Here is a 27,142-nt window from a genome sequence, read left to right as displayed (position 1 = left end):
GCGTTTGGATAAATATTTACAACCTCTTCAGTGTCAAAACTTGACCGGCTCTCCCTTTTGTACGGCACTTCCGGTTTGGCGGTTTTTTAGATGCGGAAGTAAAATTCTCTCACAAAAACGACTCCAGAAGTCACTGTAGTGTACATATAAGTATATTTTTTTATGAAAATCTAGTTCCTACATCATTTTCCTACACACTGATTCACTGGGGTCTCCAAGCTGCAATATGCCCTTTAAGTGGATACTATCGGTATACATTTTTCATCGGTTTTATGGGTTTTACAGGAAAAATAGGTCTGTTAACTACATAAAGAGGGAGACAGTGTCGTTATAGAATGTGAATATCATATCATGATTTACAGAAACTGAAAAGAAATGCAAACACTTTTTTCCCCCAAACATTTCACTCTATTACTGATACCTTGTTAAAATGTTAAGCATGTTAAGGAAATATATTAATTGTAAGATAAATCACAGTCTCACCACATTACATTTTTGAAGGCCATGTCCCATTAATCCTTATCAACCCATTTAGGGTTTTTTTAGGTGTTAAGAAATGTCTTTTTTTTTTTTTGAGGGGGGTCATAGGGAATGTTTGCAATTATGTCTGCTTATGATATAGTAAAAGGTTTGTTTCCATCTGCATATGACAGGGTAAATGCAGCCTGAGCAAATAGGGTTATATTTTCATTTTATTCCCGTTATTTCCTGTTAATTGCCATGGAAAGTTTCCACCTTGAATATTCCCGGAATTTTGCAACCCTAGGTATTCTTTTAAGACACCAAGGAGCGATGACCCAGGCTTGAACCACAATAAAATAATTACTCCTGTTTCTTTGAGCCAATCGTCTTTCAGTGTCTGACATTTGTTTCGTTATTGATCATTACATTACATTACAGGCATTTAGCAGACGCTCTTATCCAGAGCGACTTACACAACTTTTTACATTGTATCCATTTATACAGCTGGATATATACTGAAGCAATGTAGGTTAAGTACCTTGCTCAAGGGTACAACAGCAGTGTCCTTACCCGGGAATCGAACCTGCGACCTTTCGGTCACAAGCCCAGTTCCTTACCCACTGTGCTACACTCCGTCTTATCATAATATTTACAGCCATTAGTAGCATTGTGTGATTCAAATAGAAAGCACTTAATTGGAATGAAAAGTCCAAAAGGAGATATGTTGAGCTAGCTAGCTAGAGCGTTATGAGTAAATTAAAAAAGAAATCACCCATAGGGGTTTTTTTTTATCATTGTGAGCTGGCATGTTATGGCAAAAAGTTATTTTTATCAGAATGAAAGTGAATTAGAATAAAACTCACATTTTGAAATTTCCTGCATTCCAAACTTGCAGCTTTCCATGGGCTTGGCGTGATCACTGGTCATATAAATGTGCATATTGGCGAGCACATTCAGCTTTTCCTTGAAGCTATTCATGTGAGTGCTGTAGTTCTGATTCTTCTTCTGATATTTATTGGTGGTTGGCAAACAACCTTTGAGAATTTTCAGACCACCTGAAACCATGCCCATTGCGCACCCAGCCAATCGCTGCAGAAAGTGGGCATAGACTTCAGAACGTCGGTTTCAGAAAGTTACAAAAAACGGATTGGGGGATACAAATCCCCCAATCCGACTGTTGGAAATTAGCTTGCCTACACTAAAGACTTTAAAACTTTAAACTGCATTTAGACAAGCAATTTCCATTTGATTTTTATCTTCACCTTCCTGAAACAGGTAGCCTAGTACCCGTGCATTGGCCATATACACCCTTAAATGTGGCTTTTGCCACTTCATAATTTATATGAGGGTGATTTCTTTTCCATTTTGAGGGAACTAGTATTTTACATACTTGACATACCGTGAAACTGAAATAGGCTGGTTGTAAATATCAAAGCTGGTTGTAAATATCAAGTAATCAAATATGTAAAACATTTTAGATTTACTTGCTGTTAAATTTTCGCCAAATCAATTTTTCAACAATTGATAATTAAGCACTCATTCTCTCTCTCAAATTGATGATAGATAATTACATAGCAAGTGTACTTTCTCACTTTATTTTCCCTTGTGTCTTCGATATTAATTTTAATTTGCATACATTTGTATTTGTATACATTAAACATAATACATTCAGAATGTATCTAAAACTAATTAAACTGCCATAGCAGACAGCTGAATACACTGACTGTTAACCAGCCATCTACATTGTGTCAAATGTAGGATAATTTGTGATCTATTAAATTTGATACTAAAATCTTGTGTGGGTGAGTCCTACACAAGATTAACAAATCAGGTTTACATTAATTCAAAATTGTGTGAGAATCAACCTGGGAAATGTTTTATCCACAAACGGGTAACAAGCTCCAGACAACTGAAGGCTGTGTATTTCTAGCTAAATGCATAGACATACAGTGGGGTGCAAAAATGTGGGCACCCCTGGTTTAAATGACTGTTACAATTAATCTCTAAATGATCGAAAGCAAATTTCAAAGCAAGATAAGATTTTTATTTTCATTTTTTCCTGTTTTTAAATGAGAACTATTTATTCTGAAGTAACTCCATGCCTTCTAAAGTATCCGACTACAGTGGCTGTTCTGTCTGGTGTTAACAACCATGGGTTCCTCTAAGCAGTTGTCCAGGGATGTCAGAATCAAGATAGCTCACTTCCATATAAGGCTATAAAAAAAACTTTCAACGTTTAAAACTACCTATTTCCATTGTTAGAAACATTATCAGAAAATGGAAGATAGATGGAACAACTGAAGTCAAGGCAAGGTCTGGAAGACCAAGAAAAATGTCAGATAAAATGGCCAGAAACCTGGTGAGAAATGCTCCGTGCAACCCACACATCACTGCAAAAGAACTGCAAAAAGTAGAACACACAGGTCTAGTTGTTCCCAGGACAACAATACAATCTACTTTAAACAATGAAGACCTACATACATGGCAGAGTTGCCAAAAAGAAGCCTTTCCTACAACCTCAGCACAAAATTAAGAAGTCTGAAGTATGCTAAATAAAACCTTGAGAAGCCTGAATCCTTTTGGAACAATGTGCTTTGAACTGACAAAACTAAAATGGACCTTTTTGGCAACAACCAAAGAAGGTATGTTTAGAGAAAAAAGGGTGAAGCATTTGTACAGAAGAACACTTGTTAAGCATGGAGGTGGATCCATTATGCTTTGGGGTTGTGTGGCAGGTGGGGGCACAGGATATATCGTGCAAGTGGAAGGAAGAATGTATTCCACCAAATATCAAAAAATTCAGAGGCTAATGTTCGAAAGTCAGTCAAGACATTAAAGTCGAAGAGAGGTTCCCACATAGCCAGCAACTCTGGGCCGGATCTGAGCCGTGTCCGGCCCGGCAGTGCTGACTTTGGGCCAGAATTGGCCCAGATCCGGCCCGGCTATCTGGGTTGGGTATTCCAGCAAGACACTGATCCAAAGCATACCTCGGAATCAACAATGAAGTACCTCCAGGAAAGACGGATTAAGGTTTTGGAATGGCCACCACAGTCCCCAGACTTAAATATTATTGAAAATCTGTGGAGAGATCTAAAAAAAAAAAAAGCTGTGCATGCAAGGAGGCCGAAGAATATTTCTGAGCTAGAAGTGTTCTGCCAGGAGGAATGGAGAAAAATTCCAAAAGCAACACTCGAAGGACTCTTAGCTGGCTACAGGAAGCGTTTGCAAGCTGTTGTAATTGCCCAAGGAGGAGTTACAAAGTACTAACAGGGTTCCCAAACTTTTGCACAGGGCCCCTTTCCTTTTTTTATTATTTTGAAACTGTAAAAAATGTAAATAAAAAGTAATCTTGCTTTAAAAGAAAGAAGAAATGTGTCACGTTTAACTCTGTACCATTTAGAGATCAGGTTAGCTTCTCTTCACTTAAATATTAATTGTAAAAGGCATTTTGACCAGGCATGCCCCGATTTTTGCACCCCACTGTAAATAGAATTTGTGAACCTTCGCACGTGCTGGCTTAACTAACAATCTCAATTTATTGGTGCTGGACAACGCATAGCCTAATTTGTAATCCTTGAACAATACAAAAAGTAAAATGCAGAATTGATGGGAACCTAAATCCATAGCTCCCTTACTTTGTACCAATACATCTGTGTGTTCGATATTGAAACTCAGAGCAAGCACAAACTTAAAATATCCCCGCATTTTAAATACACCGTATTTTCTATGGCATGCAATTTGCATCGATATTAACTTACTTTTTTCCCATGTGAATTACGTGTAACATAATTACAAGCACAACCACTTTCCGCGGGTAACGTTAAATGTTAAAAGAAGTTAAATAGGGGCAAGGCTCAGGCCAGCGGACGAATACTGAGTTTACATGCCTTTTAAGCCTGAGTCGGCCAAAATACAGGGGATGTTCGTTGCGAACCTAAGATGCTTCGAAAAGCAATAGCTTGAATTATTATTTCTCTCTCGCTGTGTCCATTGTGTGGTTGTTTACTTTCGTATCAGTAACCAAACCCTCGTGTGCGCATGCAGGTTGTTTCAAGTGTAAACCATGTTAACACATGTACCGGATATGGGTCACTTCTAAAAGTACATGTGAACAGCGAACAAAAAATGGGATACAGCAAAAAAAAAAAAAATTCGGAACTGGGAATCAAGACCCGCGGTGTAAACGTAGCAGACGATCAATACATACTGTTAAGCACCAAGAACCCCATATTCGTGTCTCAAATGAGGCTTGAACTCAACCCAACTCCCTAAGAATCTTATTGGACAACACTGCAGAAGGCTGAACATATCAGCGATGGAAATACTACAATAGTAGTATCACTATGATCAGATCTCTGGGTTTTTGGTACTTCAATCATTATTTAATTGTAAACAGATTTATTTACTGTGTGATTCTTCGCACGACACTGTACTACTTTTTTTTAACCGTTTCGCAGAAAATGTGACACCTGTGCCTCACCAACTACTTGAACAACTATAGTTGATGTGGACGGAACACTTCGGGTAGGGCAGTGGTTGCATCGTGAGCCTTCTTTACACTCCCGAGCCGGGTTAAAATGCTGTAGCAGACCCGGGGTAGAATTAGTGATGATCAATTTCCACAGACGTTCTTTATCCGCCTTTTGCCCGGTATGAACATCTTTACACTGCAGAGAAGAATCCACGGGATTCGCTGTGGCGCGTACAATTATGTAGCCTATCTCGTGCACACTAAACATCGTCTTTCTCGTGAATGATCGTTGTGTGATATTTTTTGAAACAACTGCCTCGCAAAATGTTACCACTGGTGTTTCTGGTTTTGTAAACTGTTCGAAAATAAAGTTGTGTGTTAAATTAGCAATCAGAACAAGGCGAATAAAGCAAAAACAAAGATTTAATCAAAAAAAGGGCGCACGAGATGGTTACCATGGCACTTGCTCCGGCTATTCTCCGGCTCTACTTTACACAGAACAAACACCGGGTCAGCTCTGGCTTTTCTCCTAGGTAGTGAGGTGGGTCAGACCAGTCTTAGTTTAAACCACCTTTTCTCCGACTTGACGTCTTTACACAGAAATCAGACCCGGCTCTGCTCCACCTATTCCCCGGGTTTAATGTTCTGTGTAAAGACGGCTGTGGTCATAACATTTTGTTTCCATAAAGTGCATTCGCTGTTCACTACGAGTTGTCACAAACTCATAAAGTCGTTTCTAAAGTCACGCTAAATAGCGATGTAAATGTGTCGAATATGAACCGGGCAAAATTTACACTTGGGACACATATAGGCTACTTGCAACACAACATGTAGGCTACCTAGCAATCAGGAAGGCGATTGGAAAATAAGTTTCCATGCCGTTTGTTAGGGAAGATCAAATCCATATGCAGTTTTCGCGCTACAACTAGTTTAATAATTCGTTTAGCCAGTTCACCGAAATCAAATCCACTTACCTCGTCGTATCGCACACTTTACGGCACAGGACGCTGCCATATTGTTTGCGGAGCAGTCACGTGACATAATTTCAACCAGCTGATTTTGCTATATTTCCCTTATATTAGCACGAAATGAACACCATTTTGTGAAATATTTTTTCTGCATCTTGTTGATACTTTCCACAATGAGGTTATCAACAGGGCGACGAACCTTACCGACAATAAATATTGTGGAAATCCAGGAGTTTCAATATAGTACCTATCTTTACTGCCAACTTCAACTTAAAGCACACTCGCTGACTTTGGCCACATAGGCAGGTATTTTGTGTAATTGTGGGTTCGAACTTCTTAGTATTTCTGAAATTATCCTGGCATTGATTTCATTCCGTAAATGTCCTGAAATAACCCACAAACGAGATTAAAACAAATAATAAATGTGAATACATTAATATAACCTATTAAAACAAATGAAAATAAACATTTAAAGTAAACACGTAAAAAACAATTTAGCAAAGGGCTAAATAAAAATGCACCATGGAATTCTAACATCCAAAAATGATGCCCCTTGCTAAGTGATGGTGATCCCTTTAAGTTTAGAGCACTTCTGTGGCAAACACCAAATTTCAGGGATTATCTTGGTCCTTTCAGACCTACGACAATAAAAAACAGCAAAAATATTTAGGTAATGTTGATTATCAGTCGGCAGAGCTTACTGATCTTCACAACTTTCCAACCACAAACCACTCCTCTGAACACCAGGTGGGCCTAGTGTTGCTCTGTAGCACATCTGTGATGTTCTTACCCGTGAACCAGTCAATTGTCTCCTCCCAGCGAAACAGAAAGGGACACAATTAACACTAATTTGCCCCTTGTTCAACAAACCCTGCTCTTGAGGTCTGACAATCGCAAAGCAGGTGATAGGAGGGTCTAAGCATGTGACTAGCACTGTAGTGTAATGAACCTTGGCTTTAAAAATAGATTTGTTAAACTACCTTAAGGGCAATTAAATTTGTGCATAAAATTATTGAAGAAAACGTTCTATGCTGAGCATGGTTAAACATTTAACTCACTTTATGCATTTAATTTCAGTTTCAGGGCGTTTTATTTATGAAGTTTTTTTAGACAATTTTTTAAAAAGTTTCTTTAAATCCCAGAAAGCCAACTATATCTTTTGAAGCGAGTGCAAGTGAGGACATACACAACATCACAACCTTAAAAATGGTCAAAAAAAAGAACACATTTTCTGCAATGTATAAAACGTTTTTATTTCTGAATTAAGTGCTTCCAAACCCTAGATGTTTTCAGGAAAAGCTTAAGCATCAGTCTATTAAAACTTGTGCAACGCTAGATCTGTGTATGTGGGGAGGGAGAATTTCCCGCTCCCCAGGATGAGCAAACAGCGTTGTCTAGCACTGGTGACGTTCGACTGACTGAATTCCAATCACAGATTCTCACGAAAAATGCAACCATGCACGAGAAAGTGCGGGCTTCCCTTCCCTCCAACGGGCCTGCCATCTACTGCACATGTATACAAACAACAGTGAGAGAGGAGAGTGAGTGGAAAAAGAGTGTGTGTGAGTATGTGGGGGTGGGGGCGGGGGGGTGCTGGTCATGCCATTTCTCTGCTGAGTGGCCAGAAGATGCTATCAGGCCCGGGCCAGCCGTTCAATGACACGCTTGTACTCTCCCACCAGCTCCTGGTAGCTCTTCTCCAGCTCCTCATGCTGCAGCTGGGTGTCCATCTGGCTGATGTGAGAGACCAGCTCCTCAGGCCGAAGGCACTTCATCATCTTGGTGAGTTCCCTCTGGTTTTTCTACACATGCAAAAAAATTAATGAATTAAAATAGCACAATTAGGCCCCTCTGCCTGAGGAAACTTCACTAGCTGAGGCAGATTCCTAATGCTGAAAATCTCAGATTTCCATTTAAATCAATCTAAAATATCAGGGTGTTCATTTATCATGTTTAACCAACTTTGGAATGGTAAACTGCTTTAATAAGCAGAATTTACTTCAATTACCTTTGTCAATTCAGAGGAGCATAAACGAACATGTGTTCACCAAAGTGCGTGTTCACAATTCCCAGTCCTTTACACAATGTAGAACACCAGATGAGCTACAGTTATAAATCAGAAAAGTAAGCTTCTCATTCATCTACTGTAGAGTAAAGTGTAGATGCCCAAGTATCAAGAGCTGTGACTCTGAGATGTACAATGAGGCAGGGATGATCCTTGTAATGGAACCCTCCCTCAATAAAAATAAGCCAGTTGTATGTCATCCTGCAAGACTGTTACAGTTGGCATGCTGTTCATTTCATAAGGTCATTTAAAAAGTCTAAATATTGGCAGTTTAATGAACAAAAGAATTAGCCACTCATTCTCTACACATTTTGGCTAAACAAAATTTTAGCAAAAACAAAAGTCTTAGAACACAACTGCTTTTTCAGATGTTTCAAACAACATTGCCACAGCGAGAAAACTTAAAGTAAACAAGAATGAAAATGAGACAGCTGTTTTTCTTCCATGCACATGCAACAGGCCGTACAGTCAGCTTTGTCCCACTGCATTGCTGACAGGAACATGAAGCAACTGCCTGAATGAAATGGAAAAAAGGAGAGAAGGACCCCATGGGTGTGACCATCCCACAAGGTTTTGGTGCCTGACCAGGGCTCCCTGCTCTACATGTAGGAGAACCTGGTGGGTGAAGCAAAAGCACACACATACCAGTGGAAGAATGGCAGGGAACTCAGTGCAGTGCCCAGAGGGAGATATATAATACTCTACACATGCTCAGAGAGGGAAGAACCCATAACTGCTGCCTTCCGTCCTCTGGCTGAAGAACAACCATCTGGCCTCCAGAGCTCTGTGTCCTGCTCTTTCGAAGAATTCCTCCACTGTTCCCCATCTCTTTTTCTCCTAAAGCAGGGCAACTCTGCTGTCAGGGGATAAATGTTCTACTGGGCGGCATCTGGGCGAGATGCACAGCTTCCCTTGGGGAGGGGATGGTGTGAAACAACTGCTCTATTTCCAGTTAGATCTATACATTTTCTGCAGGTCTGAATGTTGTATCATTTTCTTCCACGTGTGCAATAAGAAGCAACATTTATGGTTCAAGTCTCGACGCAAACTCTTAAGATACACCAGACCAAATCTGTTCAACACACATACATAACTGAATTCCAAGAAAGCTTCCAAAATGGTTTTAGGAACCTACCAAGCTAGTTAATTAACTGGGAATAGCTTCATAGCATACCACAGATAAAGTATTACATTAAGTGTAGGTAATAAAAACTCTCACTGGGAAATGTAATGGTATGATGAGAAAAGAAAATACAGGCAAACTCAAAGTCTGGGGGGAAACAGCAAATTGCAGCCATGCCAGTGCATCTAAGAAGTGCTCATCTAACTAAATGAAACTGCTGATCTGTGATATTAATCCTCAAATGAAACTTCTGACTATTCCCCACACTGTTTCTACAAAAGTGAGCAAGTGAAAGTGTTCTGTTAGGTGCACTCAGTAAATTACTTAAGAGATGCAAATCCTGAATAACGAAGGGTTATTCAGTGCTAGCTCCTAGATGCCTGGTGCGGTGCATTGTACTAAAAATAAAGGCCTTCCTTTACAACTGTACGCATGGCTAGAGATAAATAGGTTATTTTCGCTCTTGATTTTGGAAAGAGACACACTACAGTACAACTCTGAGTAGAGACAGTCCACTGATACAAACTGCATATGTCATTGTAAACAGCTAATAGTAAAGCAATGTTCAGTAATAAAATAGTGACTGAACACTGCTGAACAGAATTGGTTTCTTACGATCAAGGTGATTGAATGCTTAATCTCTCAGCCAACTATTACAGTGATGAAGATCATATGCTGGTATTTATATGACTGACAGGGGGAGGTGGGTGGGAGGCTGGTTTATGGGAATAAAGGCCTGCTGCAGCTGAAACCTCATTAACTACTTTCAGGCAGGGCATTCATATTGTAATTACAAATATGCAGGGAGGGGAGGCAGGTTGCAATAGGTGATCTTCTCATTCTTCCATATTCCCGTTTAGTGTTGTCCAGGAAAATTCTGGCCTAAGAGTGCAAATGGTCTAAATCCCAGGCAATCTAATCGCAGGTCCCTCGGCACATGGTGTGGACATTGCTTCTCATGTAGTCTGCCTTCTGTAAGATGCATTACTTAAGCATAAGGGACGTTCAAGTCAAACAAGTATGAAAAAGCATGATACCCCCGAATAGGAATCCAAATAGAATAGAACAGAAACACAAATATAAAACAATAAAACTGGAATAAAACACAATACTGCATTATGTCTTTAAAAGCTACATGTGAACGAAAAGAAAAAAAGATTGTGGTCAGATGTGTGGCACAGTCCATTGAGTGGTCATATACAATCTCCCACCATAGAACCTACTGAGTTATCTGTTACACTCAGTTTTCTACCTGTCTGATTAAAGCAAAAAATGAGAAAGGACTGTGCTTTCCTTTTAAAAAATTCTCATGCACACATTACTCAAAATCAGACTGAATAGGAAGGAAGAAAAAGTCCAATTTGGTTTCCATGTGCAGCTAGAATATTAATACAGGAACTATGCTTTCACATCAAAAATGAGCTCCAAATGAATCCAGCTATGAGCTCAAGAAAGGCAGCACAAGGACTGAAAACTCCTGCAGCCAGATTCAGATTACAAAGCAGCTAATGGAACTAAATACAGTTGAGGCCAAAAGTTTACATACACCTAGTCTAAAGATATTCAAATTCAGTTTTTCACAACTCCGCACATTTTATGTTACCATACATTTCTTTTGGCAAGTTAATTATGGCATCTACTTTGTTCACACCAGAGGTGATTTTAAAACAATCGATTAAGAGACAGATTTATTTCAGCTTTAATTCACAATAACAGAATTCCAGTGGGTCAAAAGTTTACATACACCAAGTTGACTGTCTCTTTAAACAGTCTGGAAGATTCCAGAAATTGATGTAATGACTTTTTGGAAGCTTTTGATTGGCTCATTGTCATAATTAGGAGTTCATTGGGAGTCAGTTGGCACCAGAGGCTGTATTTAAGGACCTACCTTTCGAGCAACTGTCTTTTTGCCCTTGATACCATGGAAAAATCCAAGCAACTCAGCCAAGACCTCAGAAATAAAATTGTGGACCTCCACAAGTCCGGTTCCTCCTTGGGAGCAATTTCCAAACAACTGAAGGTACCACAAGCATCTGTGTACAAACAATTGTATGCAAATATAAAAATCTTGGGACCACACAGATATGCATCATTCAGGAACGAGGCACAAATTAACTGCCAGGGCTGAATGAACTTTGGTCTGAAAAGTTCAACTGAACCCCAAGACAACAACAAAGGAACTGGTGAACGAGTTGGAGGCATCAGATACCAAAGGATCAACATCCACCATTAAGAGAATCCTATATCGCCATGGCCTGAAAGGTTGTCAAGCAAGGAAGAAGCCCCTACTCCAAGACCAGCATAAAAAAGCCAGAATGAAGTTTGCGAGTGATCACCAGGACGAAGACCTAGCCTCTTGGAAGAGTGCTCTGTGGTCAGATGAAACTAAAATTGTTTGGCCAAAATGATCATCGCTATGTATGGAGGAAAAAGGGTGAGGCTTTTAATCGGAAGAACACCATCCCAACTGTGAAGCATGGGGGTGGCAGCATCATGTTGTGGGGGTGTTTTTCTGGAAAAGGGACTGGTGCACATCAGAAAATAGATGGCATCATGAGGAAGGAGGATTATCTAGAAATACTGAAGCAACATGTCAAGACATTAGTTAGAAAGTTAAAACTTGGTCGCAACTGGGTTTTCCAGCAGGACAATGATCCTAAGCATACCTCCAAAGTTGTAACAAAATGGCTTAAAGACAACAAAGTGAAAGTACAGGAGTGGCCATCACAAAGCCCTGACCTGAATCCCATAGAAAATGTGGACTGAACTGAAAAAGCGTGTCCGAGCAAGAAGGCCCACAAACCTGACTGAGTTACACCAGTTCTGTCAGGAGGAATGGGCAAAATTCCCAGCAAAGTATAGTGAGAAGCTTGTGGAAGACTATCCCAAACGTTTGATTCAAGTTAAGCAATCTAAAAGCAGTGCCACCTAATACTAACAAAGTGTAAACTTTTGACCCACTGAAAATCTGATATAGTACACAAAAGCTGAAATAAATCTGTCTCTTAGCTATTATTTTTAAATTACCTCCCATGGAAATAAAGTAGATACCCTAATTGACTTAAAACAGGAAATTATGGTAACCTGAAATGTGTGGAGTTACATTACATTACATTACAGACATTTAGCAGACGCTCTTATCCAGAGCGACTTACAACAAGTGCATTAGTTCAAGGTGCAGAGGTGCAAAAAAAACACACTAGAGTGAAGTAAAGATCGTAGTGCCAGAAGTGACCACATAGATCAGGACTCCAACCCTGTAGAGTAACCTGTTCAGCAAACAACAATACTACCAAGTACAAACTAGCACTGGAATCACATTTGCCTAATCAGACAAAAACAATCCTGCCAAATAAAAACTAACGTAAGGTGCAGCCTGAAGAGATGAGTCTTTAGTCTGCGTTTGAAGGTAGTCAGATTCTCTGCTGTTCTGACCGCCACGGGGAGGTCATTCCACCAGCGAGGGGCCAGGACAGACAGCAGACGGGAGCAGGAAGTACAGACGCGAAGAGGGGGAGGTGCCAAGCGTCCAGAGGTGGCAGAACGGAGAGGTCTGGCTGGTGTGTAGGGTCTGATGATCCTCTGGATGTATCCTGGTGCTGACCCCTTAGCTGCCTGGTATGCAAGCACCAAGGTCTTAAATTTGATGCGAGCCATAACAGGCAGCCAGTGGAGGTCAGTGAGCAGGGGGGTGACATGGGAATGTCTGGGGAGGTTGTAGACCAGATGCGCTGCAGCATTCTGGATGAGTTAAACTTCAAATTAAGTTTGAATGTCTTTAGCCTAGGTGTATGTAAACTTTTGGCCTCAACTGTACATTACAGTCCGTACGTATTTGGACAGTGGCAGCTTTTTTGGCTCTGCACTTCAGCACATAGGACTTGAAACAAAACAGTATGAGGATAAAGTTCAGACCATCTGCTTTAGCCTCTTCGCACACCCCCCCCCCCCCCCCCGTAGTGGTCAGCACGCCGGCGTGCCTAGATTGCTCAACTCAGACATTCATTGCTCCTGCAATCAAAATATGAGTTCAAAACACAAACTCTGTTCTAGTTTATTAGTAGACGATACAGCACAACTATGCCGAATACGGAGTTTCGCAGCGCCACCACTGTCGCGCCGGTCATTCATTTAACAAGCACCCCCTCCCTGCAGTCTAATCTGCAACTACACCCCCGACCCATAACACACTGTACATTAGTGCATATCTGGGCATTCAGAAAAATATTCTTTCACTACTAAAAATTTGTATTCAGTCATAGAAACAAGATAAAGCCAACAACGTGGGGCGACACAGCTCAGGAGGTAAGACCGATTGTCTGGCAGTCGGAGGGTTGCCGGTTCAAACCCCGCCCTGGGCATGTCGAAGTATCCTTGAGCAAGACACCTAACCCCCAACCACTAACTGCTCTGGCGAATGAGAGGCATCAATTGTAAAGCGCTTTGGATAAAAGCGCTATATAAATGCAGTCCATTTACCATTTACCAACAGTCGAACGTATGCCAGTACACCTGTGAAAAACGCTGCTCACTGAACACTGAAATAAACGAGAAATCTTTCAAAAATTATACCATGTCATTGTACTGTCAATATCTGGGACTAAATATGGAATAAATATACCTTAACATAAATAATAAACCTTAACATTGGTTTTATGTGTAGAGATGTCCCTTTCAAGACTGAGTGGTCATACATTGTCTTGGACAATCCGTTTGTGAAATATACACTCATTTGTGGTGCCTGTTTGCCTTCCAAAATAGCTGTGTGTAATACCACACATGCTGTTTAGTGTTGTCGCCCTTTGTAGTACAATCAGACTTGCTTGACAATTAATTTATCCAAGAGGTGACAGAATAAGCTTTCTAACAATGTATGTCTAATTTTACTTTTGGAATAACATTTTATAGCTTAGCACAGCCGAAAGTTTTGTCTCATTATCGCCGCCCAAAGCATTCACTCTGGTAGCAGTCAAAGACACTGCACCTGGCAAAACTTTATCGAAGAATAGTCATTTCATTAAGTCAGAAGAGGAGAACAACAGTGTTGATTATCTGTCTGTCTCTATGTACTGAACACAGATAAGATTTTTTCATTGACATGTAACACTGCTCAAAATATTTCAGTTACATACGTTATTTTTGAAATTGAGTGCCTTTAAATAGGTTAGTGGTGTTTTATAATGAGGATATTTCACACTGTAATGTAAGCGTTCGTTGGTAGTTTAGATTTTGTGATGCATGCGACAATGATGACGTGAGATCTGGAACACTGCCAAAACCTGGTGGACGGTTGAAAATTGTTTTCATGTCGTCCCATCCCCATACAAGAAAACATACGAGAGTCCAGAAATACATACGAGAGTTAATTATTACACATTTAGGTACTGTACCGCATTGTGTGACAATATTTTTGAATTGTTTTTTAATCTGATATCCATGTTTCATCTTAAACCTTCATATGTATATGCTTTATAATGGACAAAAAGCATTTTACTCATTTTTGGATATTTTGGATGTTTCTGGACCCCTAGATATTTTAGACCACTGTACTGGTGGAAAGCTTGTAATTCCCACTTGAAAATGATGCAACAGTGATTTTCTTGAGTCAAAATAGTTGATTTGTGGTGAAATACATGAATATGTTGTGATTTACAGCAATGCACAATTTAGACATTTTGGATAGATTTGGAGAAGCAGGGTACACTGCTTAGTTTTTGCTTCATAGAATTTTAGTAGTTCTGCACATAGATTTTACGCACTTGTGGTCAAGGAGTTTTTGATCCAGGACATGTATAGTTTAATCTGTTTTATATATGCAATCTCTCAGTATTTCATTGCAAACTGAAAAAAGAGCAAATTCATTTTTGCTTTTTTGCCTAGACAATTGCATTTGTGGCACTTTATTTCTTCCTAAATTATGAATATAAATGAATCTAGTTTTGTAAATGGTACAAATGTCTTGCTTCATTTAAGCCATTTTTCAAGTCTATGTGATGCTCACATCTGGAGTTATAAAGCTTTAAATAGGGTACCCCTAAATGGACAAGGATTGCCCAGATTTGGCATGTGTACGAAGGGGTTCACTTGCAGGTATTTACACCCATATCAGGTGGACCATGTAGGAAATATAGCCTTTTTTTACACATTGGGGAACCAAAAGTAATTGGAAAATTGGCATCTCAGCGGTTTCCTGGCCAGCTGTGTTGTTGTATCATTAGTTCATGCAAAAGAAAGCCAACAAAAGGTCTATATTGGTTCTAGGTGTGGAATTTGCATTTAGAGACTGTCGCTGTTGTCTCTCAAAAAGAGGTCCAAGGGAAATGTCAATGCCAGTAAACCAGGCCATCATGGGGTGGGAAAATGAGAATAAAGTAGGCAGTATACTTCGTACGAAGTAGAACTTTTTGAGCAAAACGAAGCAAATGACGAACAAATGACGAACAATAAGACGCAGTGTTGTGTGTTCGTACGGTGCAGTGTGCGACGGCCTCCAGGGGGAACTTTTCGAAAAGTTCTTTTTTGTTCTCCGACCTCCCCCTCTCAGATATTGGTCCAAATATCACATAGTTGGTTACGTCACGGTTGAGAGTTCAGAGGGCTGAATTCACATGCTAATGTACGGAAAGTCAACGCCAATTTCTCTTCTGTAGAGATGGAAATTCTGTGAGTTCCCGCATGTTTGATGAATGGGCTACTCGTTTCAGTAAGTAATCAAAACACCTAGCACACATTCGGAAATAAGAGAAAGTGGGCCCCCTCGTCTAAACTCGCATTTGCCGAATGTACAGACAAAACTCTCCATTTTCCGTCCTACTCTGACTTAGAGGGCGAACGTACCATCTTCTTCGCCTTTTTTCTTCTTCTGCATAGCTTGATAAACTAAAGCCACTTTAAACACTTTAAACTTTTTGTTTTGTGTTGTGATCTCGCGTAGCCCTTCTCTTATACATCCATGGCGTAGCCGCGAGACGGAGGTCTGGTTGAGATTCCAGCCCCGGTTATAGCTGCCTCATAATTATTCGTAATTATTCACGCCCCAGCGGCGTGGAGTGACTTCAAACGGTGTGGTGTTCTCACTGAGTATACCGACAACAGTGTTCGTGGACATGTTCGCCGGTGGTTCTCAATCCTTAAGTTCTTTCTTCTTACTCAGTATACTGCCAGCTTAAGTCTGGTTTTATTCTGACAGTAGTAGATGACAGAAGAATACTTTCAACTGTGAAGAAAAACCTCTTTTCAACTGTTAAACACATCATGAACACTCCAGGATGTAGGCATAGATGTTTCAGATTACCATAAAGACAAGACTACACCAGCATAACATCAGGGGGCTCCCTGCAAGATGCAGACCACTACATTAAAAAAACTGTTCAGGAACAAACCATTATGGACAGATGACAATTATTAACCTGTACCAAAGTAAAAGAAAAAGTGGAGTGTGGAGAAAGAAAGGATCCGGTCATGATACAAAGCACCCCCCGTCAATCTGAAACATGGTGGAAGCAGTGTTATGGCTTGGGAATGTATGGCTATCACTGGCACTCTCTCACTTATCTTTATTGATGATGTGGATGCTGATGGTAGCAGTGTACAGAAACAACTTATCTGCTCAGGTCACACCAAATGCTTCAAAACAGGGGTTGTAATTCCTACATGGGTCACTGGACATAGATGTATAAACCCTCAAATGAAAGCTGACGGTTTGCCCATTAACCTCATATTCAGTGTGTCACTTCAAATCCAATGTGCTGGAGTACAGAGCCAAAACAACAAAAATTATCCAAATACATTACTTACATACTGCATTATAGCTAGCAGTTTCCACTTACTGATTTTCTGAAAATGCAAATGTAAAAATGAACTTCAGTGTCTTGTTAAAAAATTATATCTTGATATTGCAGTGGTTAGTTTTATAATACTTTATTGGACATTAGAAAGCTAACATCCCCTTAACCTGCATTTGGATAAATCATAGCATTATATTATTAAAAACACTAAACTGACTTTGCATGTGGACCAAACTTAAGGATCAAGTATTACCATTTTAATAGTTATCAGGTAGTTCCAATATCCAGTGAGCCTATGGAGCCAAAAAGCACACATTCCCAACCTCCCCCTCTCCCCCAAATTCAGGATAACTACTCACCCCATGTTATTCTTTAGGCCCACATATCAAACTCCTCACTGATAAGCAAGTTCATTTACCAAATCCAATGCCCCATTATTTTTTAATCAATATGAATCACCTCATCATTAGAATGTCCTCTAGTTTTGAAAGACAGTGGACCATATGCAGTGCTACAAAGCTGCCAGCCACTACTTCTCATCACTCTATAGCCATCCAGCTGAGCTACATGCATCAAAGTAGCACATTTAATCCACTGCATTTCTATTAAACAAACACATTACGCTTCTCTGCCTTCACCCTTAACCTTAGACATTTTGAATGGCCATGAATTTCTTGAATGGCTAATTAAAGGAAGCCACTGGTGTGTACAGGAGATTAATCTTCTAGGCTCCAGCTCTGCCCCCAGAAAAGGACAAAATCTTGCTCTATTCCAGGATCTGGAATTTAAAATGTTAAAAAGGCATACAAGAGTTTAAAAACAGTAATTCATGTGGAAGAGATGAGTTTTCTTTGATGGAATACAAAATTGAAATGCAGCATTGTGACTCTTTCACAGGCGTGTGTATTCCATTACCTTGTAAGGACCAAACAGCCTCCGTTTGATTTCCAGCCGATATGCTCTTGCCTTCACCTCATCACTCATGTCCGTTACCCGTAAGCGCAGGATTTCATACACTCTTCTGGCATGTTTCTGAAAGGTTGGGGAGGGAACAGCCATCAAAAATGATTTACATGCAAAAACAAAAAAAAACAAAAAAAAAACCCCACAAGGCATTGAGACAAGTCTTACAAAAGTTGATTTAAGGCTAGTTTGACATTTTGATTTTGGGACAGAAGGCCTAAATGAAACTGCTTGCAAGAACCCCAAGGTTTCTCACAGCATTACAGAGCAAGGCAGGAGAGAAACAGCAGCTATTATGGCTCTGCATGCTGAAAGCACCAGGCTGTGATAATCACTGGCAAACCAGTAGTGTGATTAGAGCTGCTAAATAGTGCATTGAAACACCACAATAATAAGTCCTATAAAGGACCACTTTCTGACAACTGCATAATGTCAACCTGCATCCAAGCCCTTTAAACCAAATGGACACTGTCCCTAAGTCAGCTGCAGAACACTAAATTGTTGCTACCGTTTTCCAAAGTACCTTAATCTGGTCAATAACACGAAATTTCATGGATTAATAGCATCATCAGGACTGTGTCCATTTTTTGGGCAACATTAGAGAAAACATCACTGTCTATTCAAATATGAAAAAATTACAATAATAATAATAATAACAACAACAAAATTCATATCACTACCACAGTCTCTCAACCATTTGCATATGATTAACCAAAAGGTCTGTCATTATGGGTGATGGGCGGATAAATGGGCATAAGAGCAATGCAATTGAAAATATGGTGTCTAGCCACTCCCAAAAGCCAGCCAGATGGTACAGGTTCAACTAGGGATGGGCACAAATACTCGAGCATTCAAGCGCTCAAAAGACGAGGACTGCTCAAGCACCATACAGTACTCAGGAAAAAGTAACTTTAAAATATGTGTGAAGTTTTTATTTTGATTTCTTTAAAGTTGGTTTTGGTACAACATTTTGTACATTGCGAGGTTTGAGCCTGATGAAGCATATTATCACTGACTCGTTACCGTTATGAGGCAGCATGGTATAGATTACCAAATGGGTCACATTTGCCTTTAGCTTGATGTGTTTTACTTCTAAAAACGCCATTAAAAAACATGTTTCCTTTTCACAACGCAACACATCGAGGAGAGTCGAGTCGGGCTGAGCCGGTACCATGTGGAGGAAAAGCGGCGAAAGCTAGCCACCGCTACAGCATTTTCAGCAATGTGGGAGTGGGGTTGCAAAATTCCAGGAATATTCAAGGTGGAAACTTTCCATGGGAATTAACAGGAATTTATGGGAATTAACGGGAAATAACGGGAATAAAATGGAAATATAGCCCTATTTGATCAGGCTGCATTTACCATGTCATATGCAGATAGAAACAAACCTTTTACCATATCATAAGCAGACATAATTGCAAACACTCCCTATGACCCCCCTCCAAAAAAAGAGACTTTTCTCTTAACACCTAAAAAAGAAAACCCAAGAACTGTCTTCCGAGCGTTGTTTTAGAATTCTATTTACATAGATAGTTGAAGCGCGAGTTTGTAGAAAAAGTCAAGGAATGACAGACATGTGGAATAAACATTAACAAAATACATCCCATTTTATTGCGCAAGGGGTCAGTTGACCCTCCGGTTCTAGGGACGAGCAGTATTCCATGAGTAGTGCCAAGTGACGTCGGCAGCATACTACGTGACTAAAGACGGAAAGTTTTGAAGAGAAGCTAACTGCTTGTCCAAAATTACCAATATTTATGACGTCTCCATGCCGCTTCTCAGCAAAAAAAATGACGAAGACAAAACAACAAAATAACAATTCGCTTTTGTAAACAAAAACAGTGATGAAATGTATTATTTTTATTGGCGAATATAAACTAAACGATAAACTGAATTAATACCGCTGTCAGAATAGACCTTAGGGTTTAAGGTGAACAACTCATTTATAAAATAAATGTTTTACAATAAAGAATGAATGGAAATAGATTAATTAAAACTCCTCAATTAGCATGCTCAATCAAGCTACATCACATGGTAACCGCTAGCTAGCAGAAGGTGTTAACAAGGCATAAACTGTGTACTTTGCATTAGGCTACTATCTGACAGTTAACTGAAATAATATAAAAATTAAAGCCGCAAGCGGCATTGGGAGGGGTCCAAGCATTGGCACCATCGCGCCCCCTATGGAGCGATTAAAAAATGGCTTTTTCCTCATGATCATATGCCTTCACCTAACATATCTACTGAATATCATGATCATTATATAAAATATTGATGACATATGGCCAATTTTGTGCTAAGAGACGCTGTCGGATGACTTAGTTGCGTCGACATGGATGTGTCCTGGCTGCTTCCCGTGAAGGCCTTTACTATGTCGTAACACTTAGATGGGACATCGTAACACATATATGGCCCGGCGTGTATGTACAGCTGAAGTGCTTCCATGCCACAACTAAAAAAGGTGTCACACTAGTGTTGTCATGATACCAAAATTTTGACTTTGATACCGATACCAGGTTTAGTATCACAATACTCGATACTGAAACGATACTGATTCAATACTCAGTACCTAACGATACTGAAATTACCTTAATTGATCAGAAACGTAAAGTCCACAAGGGTTGACCTCATTTTCGAATTCACGGTTTATTAAAAACCTGGTTTATTAACAACCTTTAAGTTGAAGCCTGTTCAGCATATCAATAAGCATAGGCCTATAGTGTTACAACACTAAACCATAGAAAACTATATGAAATATATTTCAAAAATTAAACAATTGCAAAGTAAATTATCTTTAAACAGGTCTTTCACTTTTAAATAAATCTAAAAACAGCATATTTCAATAGCAATACAGCATCTTCCTATAATAAAATATTTCCAAATTGGAACACCTATTGCTACTGAAGTGAACTGAGTCAAAGCTTGCGCTGTATCAAGGAGCTGAGTGCACAAGCGCAAGTCACCTCACTTGGCAACCTTAGTTGCTACTGCCTTCTAGCGAAGATTCTGACAAATTTTTCATCCTCTCAATCAGTAATGCGGGAGACAATTTTCCCTGGCTTTTACATTTGACTCAAAACTACCGAACGTCGGAATATTCTAATACCGAACGGTTTCTTTTTTTTTTTTTTTTTTTTTAAGTACCGAGAAAGTGCTGAAGTTTTGGTATACCGTGCAACACTACGTCAGACACATATTCCAATCCATTGCTCAGCTTAGCAGAGAATGGACATTTCAGAGCGCCACGGAGACAGATAGAATAATAACACATGAATGCACATTTCAAATAATAAATACAACATTGAGAAAAAACGGGAAAAAAGACGTAATATCAACTCGCGATCTGCGTGCTGCGCGCAAAGTAGCCTACCGTTTTATTTATGTAGACATTGGCAAATAAGAAAATTTTCGGTTACGCTGACCTATAAAACGCTATTCCAAAAGCGAAATCAGACATGTTATACATCGTTAGAAAGCTTATACTCTCACCTACTGAATAAATTAATTGTCAATCAAGCCAAATTGCACTAAAAAGGGCGACAACGCCGTAAGCAACAGGTGTGGTATTACGCACAGCTATTATTGAAGATAGCCGATCCAGGCGTCATAGATGCGCATATATTTCGCAAACGGATTGTCCAAGACAATATATGGCCACTCAATCGCAAAAGGGACATCTCTACGCGTAAAACAAATGGTAAGATTGTATATTTATTCAATGTTTAGTCCCAGATATTGACTGTAGAATGACATGGTATAATTAAAAAAAGAATTGTCTCGTTTATTTCGTTATTCAGTGAGCAGCGTTGTCACTGCTGTATTGGCATATTTTAGGGCTAATGTCGGGTTTATCTTGTTGCTACGGAATATTACATTACATTACAGGCATTTGGCAGACGCTCTTATCCAGAGCGACGTACAGCAAAGTGTATAAGCATAACCAGGAACAAGTGTGTCGAAAACCCTAGAGGGCAGTAGCTTACCGTTCCAAGTGCAGGGAACAACCACATAGTTCAACTTGGACCCTGTAGGTTAAACTGATTAACACTAACACAAACAAGAACAGCAACAACGCAGTCTATGCAAAAATACAAGCAATAGTTAAGACGAGTGCATTAACTAAGTCACCCACGAAATAGCTACCTAGTTACCACCCTAAGCTTACAGTCAATTTAGAGATTAAATGGAGAATACGATTTCTCTCAGCATTATGACGGATTTAAAGACTAAACGAACTCACCCGATATTGTCTTCAAATGGATCCATGCCAAAGAAAAGTAATGATTCATCCTGTCAAATCTTTACCGTACCATATTATTTAGTTAGACATTGGCAGAGTACAGCATACATTGCGTCTTTTGTTTATATTCAATATTAGTAATTGCAGAGAGAAACTGCAGCTGTAGACACAAGATAGTGTGTTATGTTATGGTAGCAACGGAACGAAGCGGACTATATATGTATTATCGTCATTGTTTTATTATACAAGCGTGTTTTCGCGCGTTTGCACAGAAACTCAAAACCTATCAATGAAATGGTTTAGCTATTTCTTAGCATAATGACAGATTCAATGACTAAACAAACTCACCCGATTCTGTCTTCAAATGGATCCAGGCTCAAGAAAAGTAATTATTCATCCTCTCAAAAAGCTTTTACTAGAAAACTTTTGGTAGCCTAGCATGCATTCTGGCTGGCACTGTCTTCTATTGCCTCCCCGACGTTCAGACCCTCCCCTCAATGATAAAAACTAGACCCTACGGTGTTGGATTACTTGCGTCGCCATGGATGTCGCTTGCCGTAAAAAAGTTTACTAGATGTCGTAACATTTAGATTTGGAGATCCAGCTCTTCCGCACCCCAACTAATAAAAAAAGTCCAAATGGCGGGCAAACAATATGGCGGACATACGTGGTCCCAATGACAAAGTTGTAGAGCACATTTACATGCATCAGTCGATGAAGTTTTGTGTTGATCTGACTTACGGTGTGGAGTTATGACCTTTTAAAGTATGACCCTTTGTTATAGCGCCACCATCTGGTCGACATAGGTGATTTTTCGTGCCTGAGTAGTGGGGGGCCATAGGAACCCACCTACCAAATGTGGTTGGTCTACAACTTATGGTTGCTGAGCCTCAGACATTTTAGCAGAGAAAACTTCCACACCCCAACTAAAAAGTGTAAATGACGGGCAAACAATATGGCGGACATAGGTGGAGCCAATGGCAAAGTTGTAGAGCACGTTCAGATGCATAGGTCGATTAAGTTTTGTGTTGATCTAACTTATGGTGTGGGAGTTATGGCCTTTTACGCATTACCCTTTGTTATAGCGCCACCATCTGGCCGACATAGGTGATTTTTAGAGCCTGAGTAGTGGGGGGGCCATAGGAACCCACCTGCCAAATTTGGTTGCTCCAGGACTTATGGTTGCTGAGCCTCAGACACTTTTAGCGGAGAAAAATAATAATAAGAATAATAATAATCCTAACAAAAACAACAGCTTTGCTGCTTGGACCCCTAATAATAATAATAATAATAATAATCCGAACAGATAGGGGTCCAAGCTTTGCTGCTTGGACCCCTAAATATAAAATATATTCACTCCAGTAATATAATCAAAACTTACCTGAAAGCATGTAGTCCTTTGGCTCAGACAGTGCGATAATGTTGGCAGTAATGTGGGCTGCACACGTGATAGGAGAATGCACTGTGCATGCAGAGGGTTGTAATTTTACTGAATTCCTATTTAAGGGGATGCTGGCAAATTATCAGTACATGTGATGGAAGAGTGCGCTGCTGAATGTAGTGCATGGTTACAATTCAATTAAATGGGCATACTTTTAACCAAAACATGCCATAAGACCTAGTATTGCTGCCCAAACCACTGCAAAGAGAGCAAACTTTTTTTTTGTCAGTGACATTTCCTTCTGACATCTATGACGGCAATCACAACCACGACATTTATTTTGCCTTTTTGTATAGCTATTTCCATGGATAAAAGCGCATTTATTATTATTATTTATTGGTAAAAACATTTACTTCATATCCAGGGAGATACCCAACTACTTGCACGTTACATGACTTGTGTAGCCATTTAGTAATACGATCGCATTTCAGGCTAGAAAATAACCCGTTAATCCAGAGAAATTGCTGAGTTGTCTTAGAATCTTTATCGCAACAGAATGCATCAAGGCTGGCATTGTCCGCATAGCAACAGACGCTGTAATGAAACTTGGGGGACATGGGTATAACAGCTGTTTTAGAATGTCAGTACGTCACCCGGATCATTTTTGCAGCCCGGATCAAATTTGTTGTGACGGCTGCCGTCCAAAACAAACACCTGAGAGAGGCAGCGTGCTGCCTGCATGCATGCCTCCCCCAAGGAGTTACGTCATTGATTTGCAATGCGCAGCTGTCGTAAAAACATGCTGGCATCGATAAGCGGAATCGATAAGCTCGGAGGCATACGATTCCAATGAATAGGACAACTTGGAACCGGTTCTCAACAGGAACCGGTTCTCGTTTCCCATCCCAAGTGGTAACGCTACTAACAATACAAAACAATACAATACAATAAGCGCTTATATAGCGGTCTTCGTGCGTACATCCCAGGGTGCTAACGTAAACAACCAGGAAGTGGTAGCCACTGTTAACTGGCTAGACATGAAATATGAAAACAGTTGAGTTGCCTTATCAATAATAGGAAATTATTTGCAAAAACATTACTATATACAGTTGAGGCCAAAGGTTTACATACACCTAGGCTAAAGACATTCCAACTCAACTTTTCACAACTCCACACAATTCATGTTACTATACATTTCCTGTGTTAAGTCAATTAGGGTATGTTCTTTATTTACCATAAGAGGTCATTTCTAAATAACAACTAAGAGACAGATTTATTTAAGCTTTTATGTACTATATCAGATTTTCAGTGGGTCAATAGTTTACATACACTTTGTTAGTATTTGGTGTCATTGCCTTTTAATTGCTTAACTTGAATCAAACGCTTGGGGTAGCCTTCCACAAGCATCTCACAATACTTTGCCGGAATTTTTGCCCATTCCACCGGTGTTACAACCCTTCTAGGGGTTAAGGGTGCAATATTTAAAATGATGTTTGATATTTGGCACCAGGAGATGTAACTAAATATATAAGCTTTCTTGTGAGAACAATGGGAGACACACAAGGCGGACTACGGTGAAAGGGATTTTACTGTGTGTGGGGGGGGGGGCTATTTACAAGTATTTACAGACATTTCCAAACATAAAACACGCCAAGACACACAACCGAGACCAGTAAAAAAAAAGGGAGTGGTGCCGAAAATAACAAACAAATACCCTAACTACGACTTTGTAATATAACTAACCTATTAACAATACAGAAAACAAAACTTGTCTAACTAACCTAACTGCGACCAGCAGTCATAAATACAGGGGGCGACACCACCACTAAACTAATGTGCTTAGATAGAGCCCTTACCCTACGTGTCAACACGTGTATAGGGGCCCCCGGAACTTACCTAACACTGGTCTCTGAAGAGAACCAGGGAGGACGAAATTTTAGACAACACAACTCTCTCAAATAACACACACAACCTAGCATTTGCCCAAACACACAGCACAAATGAGGAAACGGAAGGCTCCTGCAGGAACGAAATGGGGATATTTTAAATTGAGAGCTGAGGCATGATTGGAGGAGACATGATTGCAGGAGGGAGTTGATTGACGGATGGGGGGGAATGAGCGGGAGAATTCTGATGATTGACAGCGGGGATGACCAATGGGAATAACGAAGGGCGGCACACGGGCTCCTGCGGAAATGACAGCAACCGAGAGAGAGCAGAACGAAAGAGGGGAGAAAAACGCACGCCCGCATCTCACACGCGAACGTAACAACCGGACAGAACTGGTGTAACTCAGTCAGGTTTGTGGGCCTCCTTGCTCGGATATGCTTTTTCAGTTCAGTCCACAAATTGTCTATAGGATTCAGGTCAGGGCTTTGTAATAGCCACTCCAATACTTTCACGTAGCGACTATTTTATGTCTAGGCTTTCATGATCTGTATGTCTCAGTAACGATACTCTAATGAAACTCCTGTGCTAGCCTGTCATCCTACATTTAAAACCTTTAAACTGTAAGTGACCCATTCTGCCATAATCAGTCGGACGTCGCTATGGCTTGTTATGACCTGGTCAAGGGTCAGACCGTAAAAGGAAGAATGATACGGGAATCAAAATCTATCCCATCTAAATCTAATTGAAAGTTGGCTAGTCTTCAAAGGGCACAGGGCGGCTTTGAACGCTGAGCTTCAAACAATTGGTTGGTAGTCTGAAACCAAAAGTCCAAATAACATACCCCCAATGGAGTTAAAAATCCAGTACCTTCAAAAACAATAAAGGAAAAATAACAAAGTTGTGTCCCGATGGAAGGATTTGTGGTCCAGCTGGAAAAACACTAACTAACTGGAGCAAGCAGAAAGCAAATCGAGTCAAGGTCGAGATCAAGTAAATGGTCCAACAACGAAATCCAATCCTCAAACATAGCAAAGGAGGCTAGGCGAGAATCAGAATCAAATACAAGAGTGAATGTTCAGACACACAAAATCACGGGGCAAACAAATCGAACGATCAAGAAACTGGTCATACACAAGCTCTAATCTGCAAACAAACCAGAAGGGAAATAATAAAATAAAACGAAAACAGACCCAGATAGAATAAGCTTTTCGCCTAGAAATACAATAGGCTATATTAGAAGAACGTGTTGATACATTTCTCCGACGAAACTCCTGCCGGCTACCCTAGCTCTAGGGGGGCGTAGTGAAACGTTTGATTTGTGTTGATCCAATAATAAGCATGCATTAAAGGTGCAGAAAACCAACTAGTCAATGCATGCCTGTCATTGGCTTAATTGTAAACTTGACTCTCTCCACAGATGTAAATTGTGTGATCCACGTTTTTTGCTACCTTAACCAGTCTATCACTAGCAAACATTAACACAATGCCCCTTCTTCTGGCTTCTTCTTCTGGAAGAAAAAGAACAAAAGTATGGGAATATTTTAAATACAACTAGAAGAGTGCACTCAGTAGAGTGCAGATCTCCGCCAGGCGTGTTAGCTTTGCTGATGCAACAATAGAGGCTACACAATCAATGCAACCAGACAAATACAACATTATAAGTTTTTACCATGTGCCACTGAAATTCCCAAAAATGCCGATTCAGTGATGTAACGCTGAAGGTGGTGACATGTTAGCTAATTTCATTCATATCAGCCACGATGTGTTAGACAGAGCTAACGTTGACGTTATA

The 27,142-nt window shown here is 40.0% G+C and overlaps 2 protein-coding genes across 4 annotated transcripts in view; both read right to left on the bottom strand.

The window, feature by feature from the left end:
* metap1d (methionyl aminopeptidase type 1D (mitochondrial)) overlaps positions 1-6,053 on the bottom strand; it is an 80,312-nt gene extending 74,259 nt beyond the window's left edge. For both annotated transcript variants that reach the window (XM_035409180.1, XM_035409181.1), the window contains exon 1: positions 5,908-6,053. In XM_035409180.1, the coding sequence (XP_035265071.1) occupies positions 5,908-5,974 (67 nt within the window). In that variant the 5' untranslated portion in view covers positions 5,975-6,053. The remainder of the gene's footprint in view (positions 1-5,907) is intronic.
* A 1,080-nt stretch (positions 6,054-7,133) lies between these two features.
* Positions 7,134-27,142, bottom strand: part of hat1 (histone acetyltransferase 1) — a 60,865-nt gene continuing 40,856 nt past the window's right edge. The window contains exons 10-11 of one of the 2 annotated variants that reach the window (XM_035410149.1): positions 17,792-17,908; positions 7,134-7,703 (exon numbers count right to left, since the gene is read on the bottom strand). In XM_035410149.1, the coding sequence (XP_035266040.1) occupies positions 7,536-7,703; positions 17,792-17,908 (285 nt within the window). In that variant the 3' untranslated portion in view covers positions 7,134-7,535. Of the gene's footprint in view, positions 7,704-16,851; positions 17,655-17,791; positions 17,909-27,142 lie in introns of those variants that run through there. The other variant, XM_035410150.1, reaches the window with a different exon arrangement.

The sequence above is a fragment of the Anguilla anguilla genome, chromosome 3 (genome assembly GCF_013347855.1).
Source record: "Anguilla anguilla isolate fAngAng1 chromosome 3, fAngAng1.pri, whole genome shotgun sequence".
Classification (NCBI taxonomy): domain Eukaryota; kingdom Metazoa; phylum Chordata; class Actinopteri; order Anguilliformes; family Anguillidae; genus Anguilla; species Anguilla anguilla.
The sequence above is the reverse complement of the archived record's forward strand: the minus strand, read 5'-3'. Positions and strand labels throughout refer to the sequence as shown.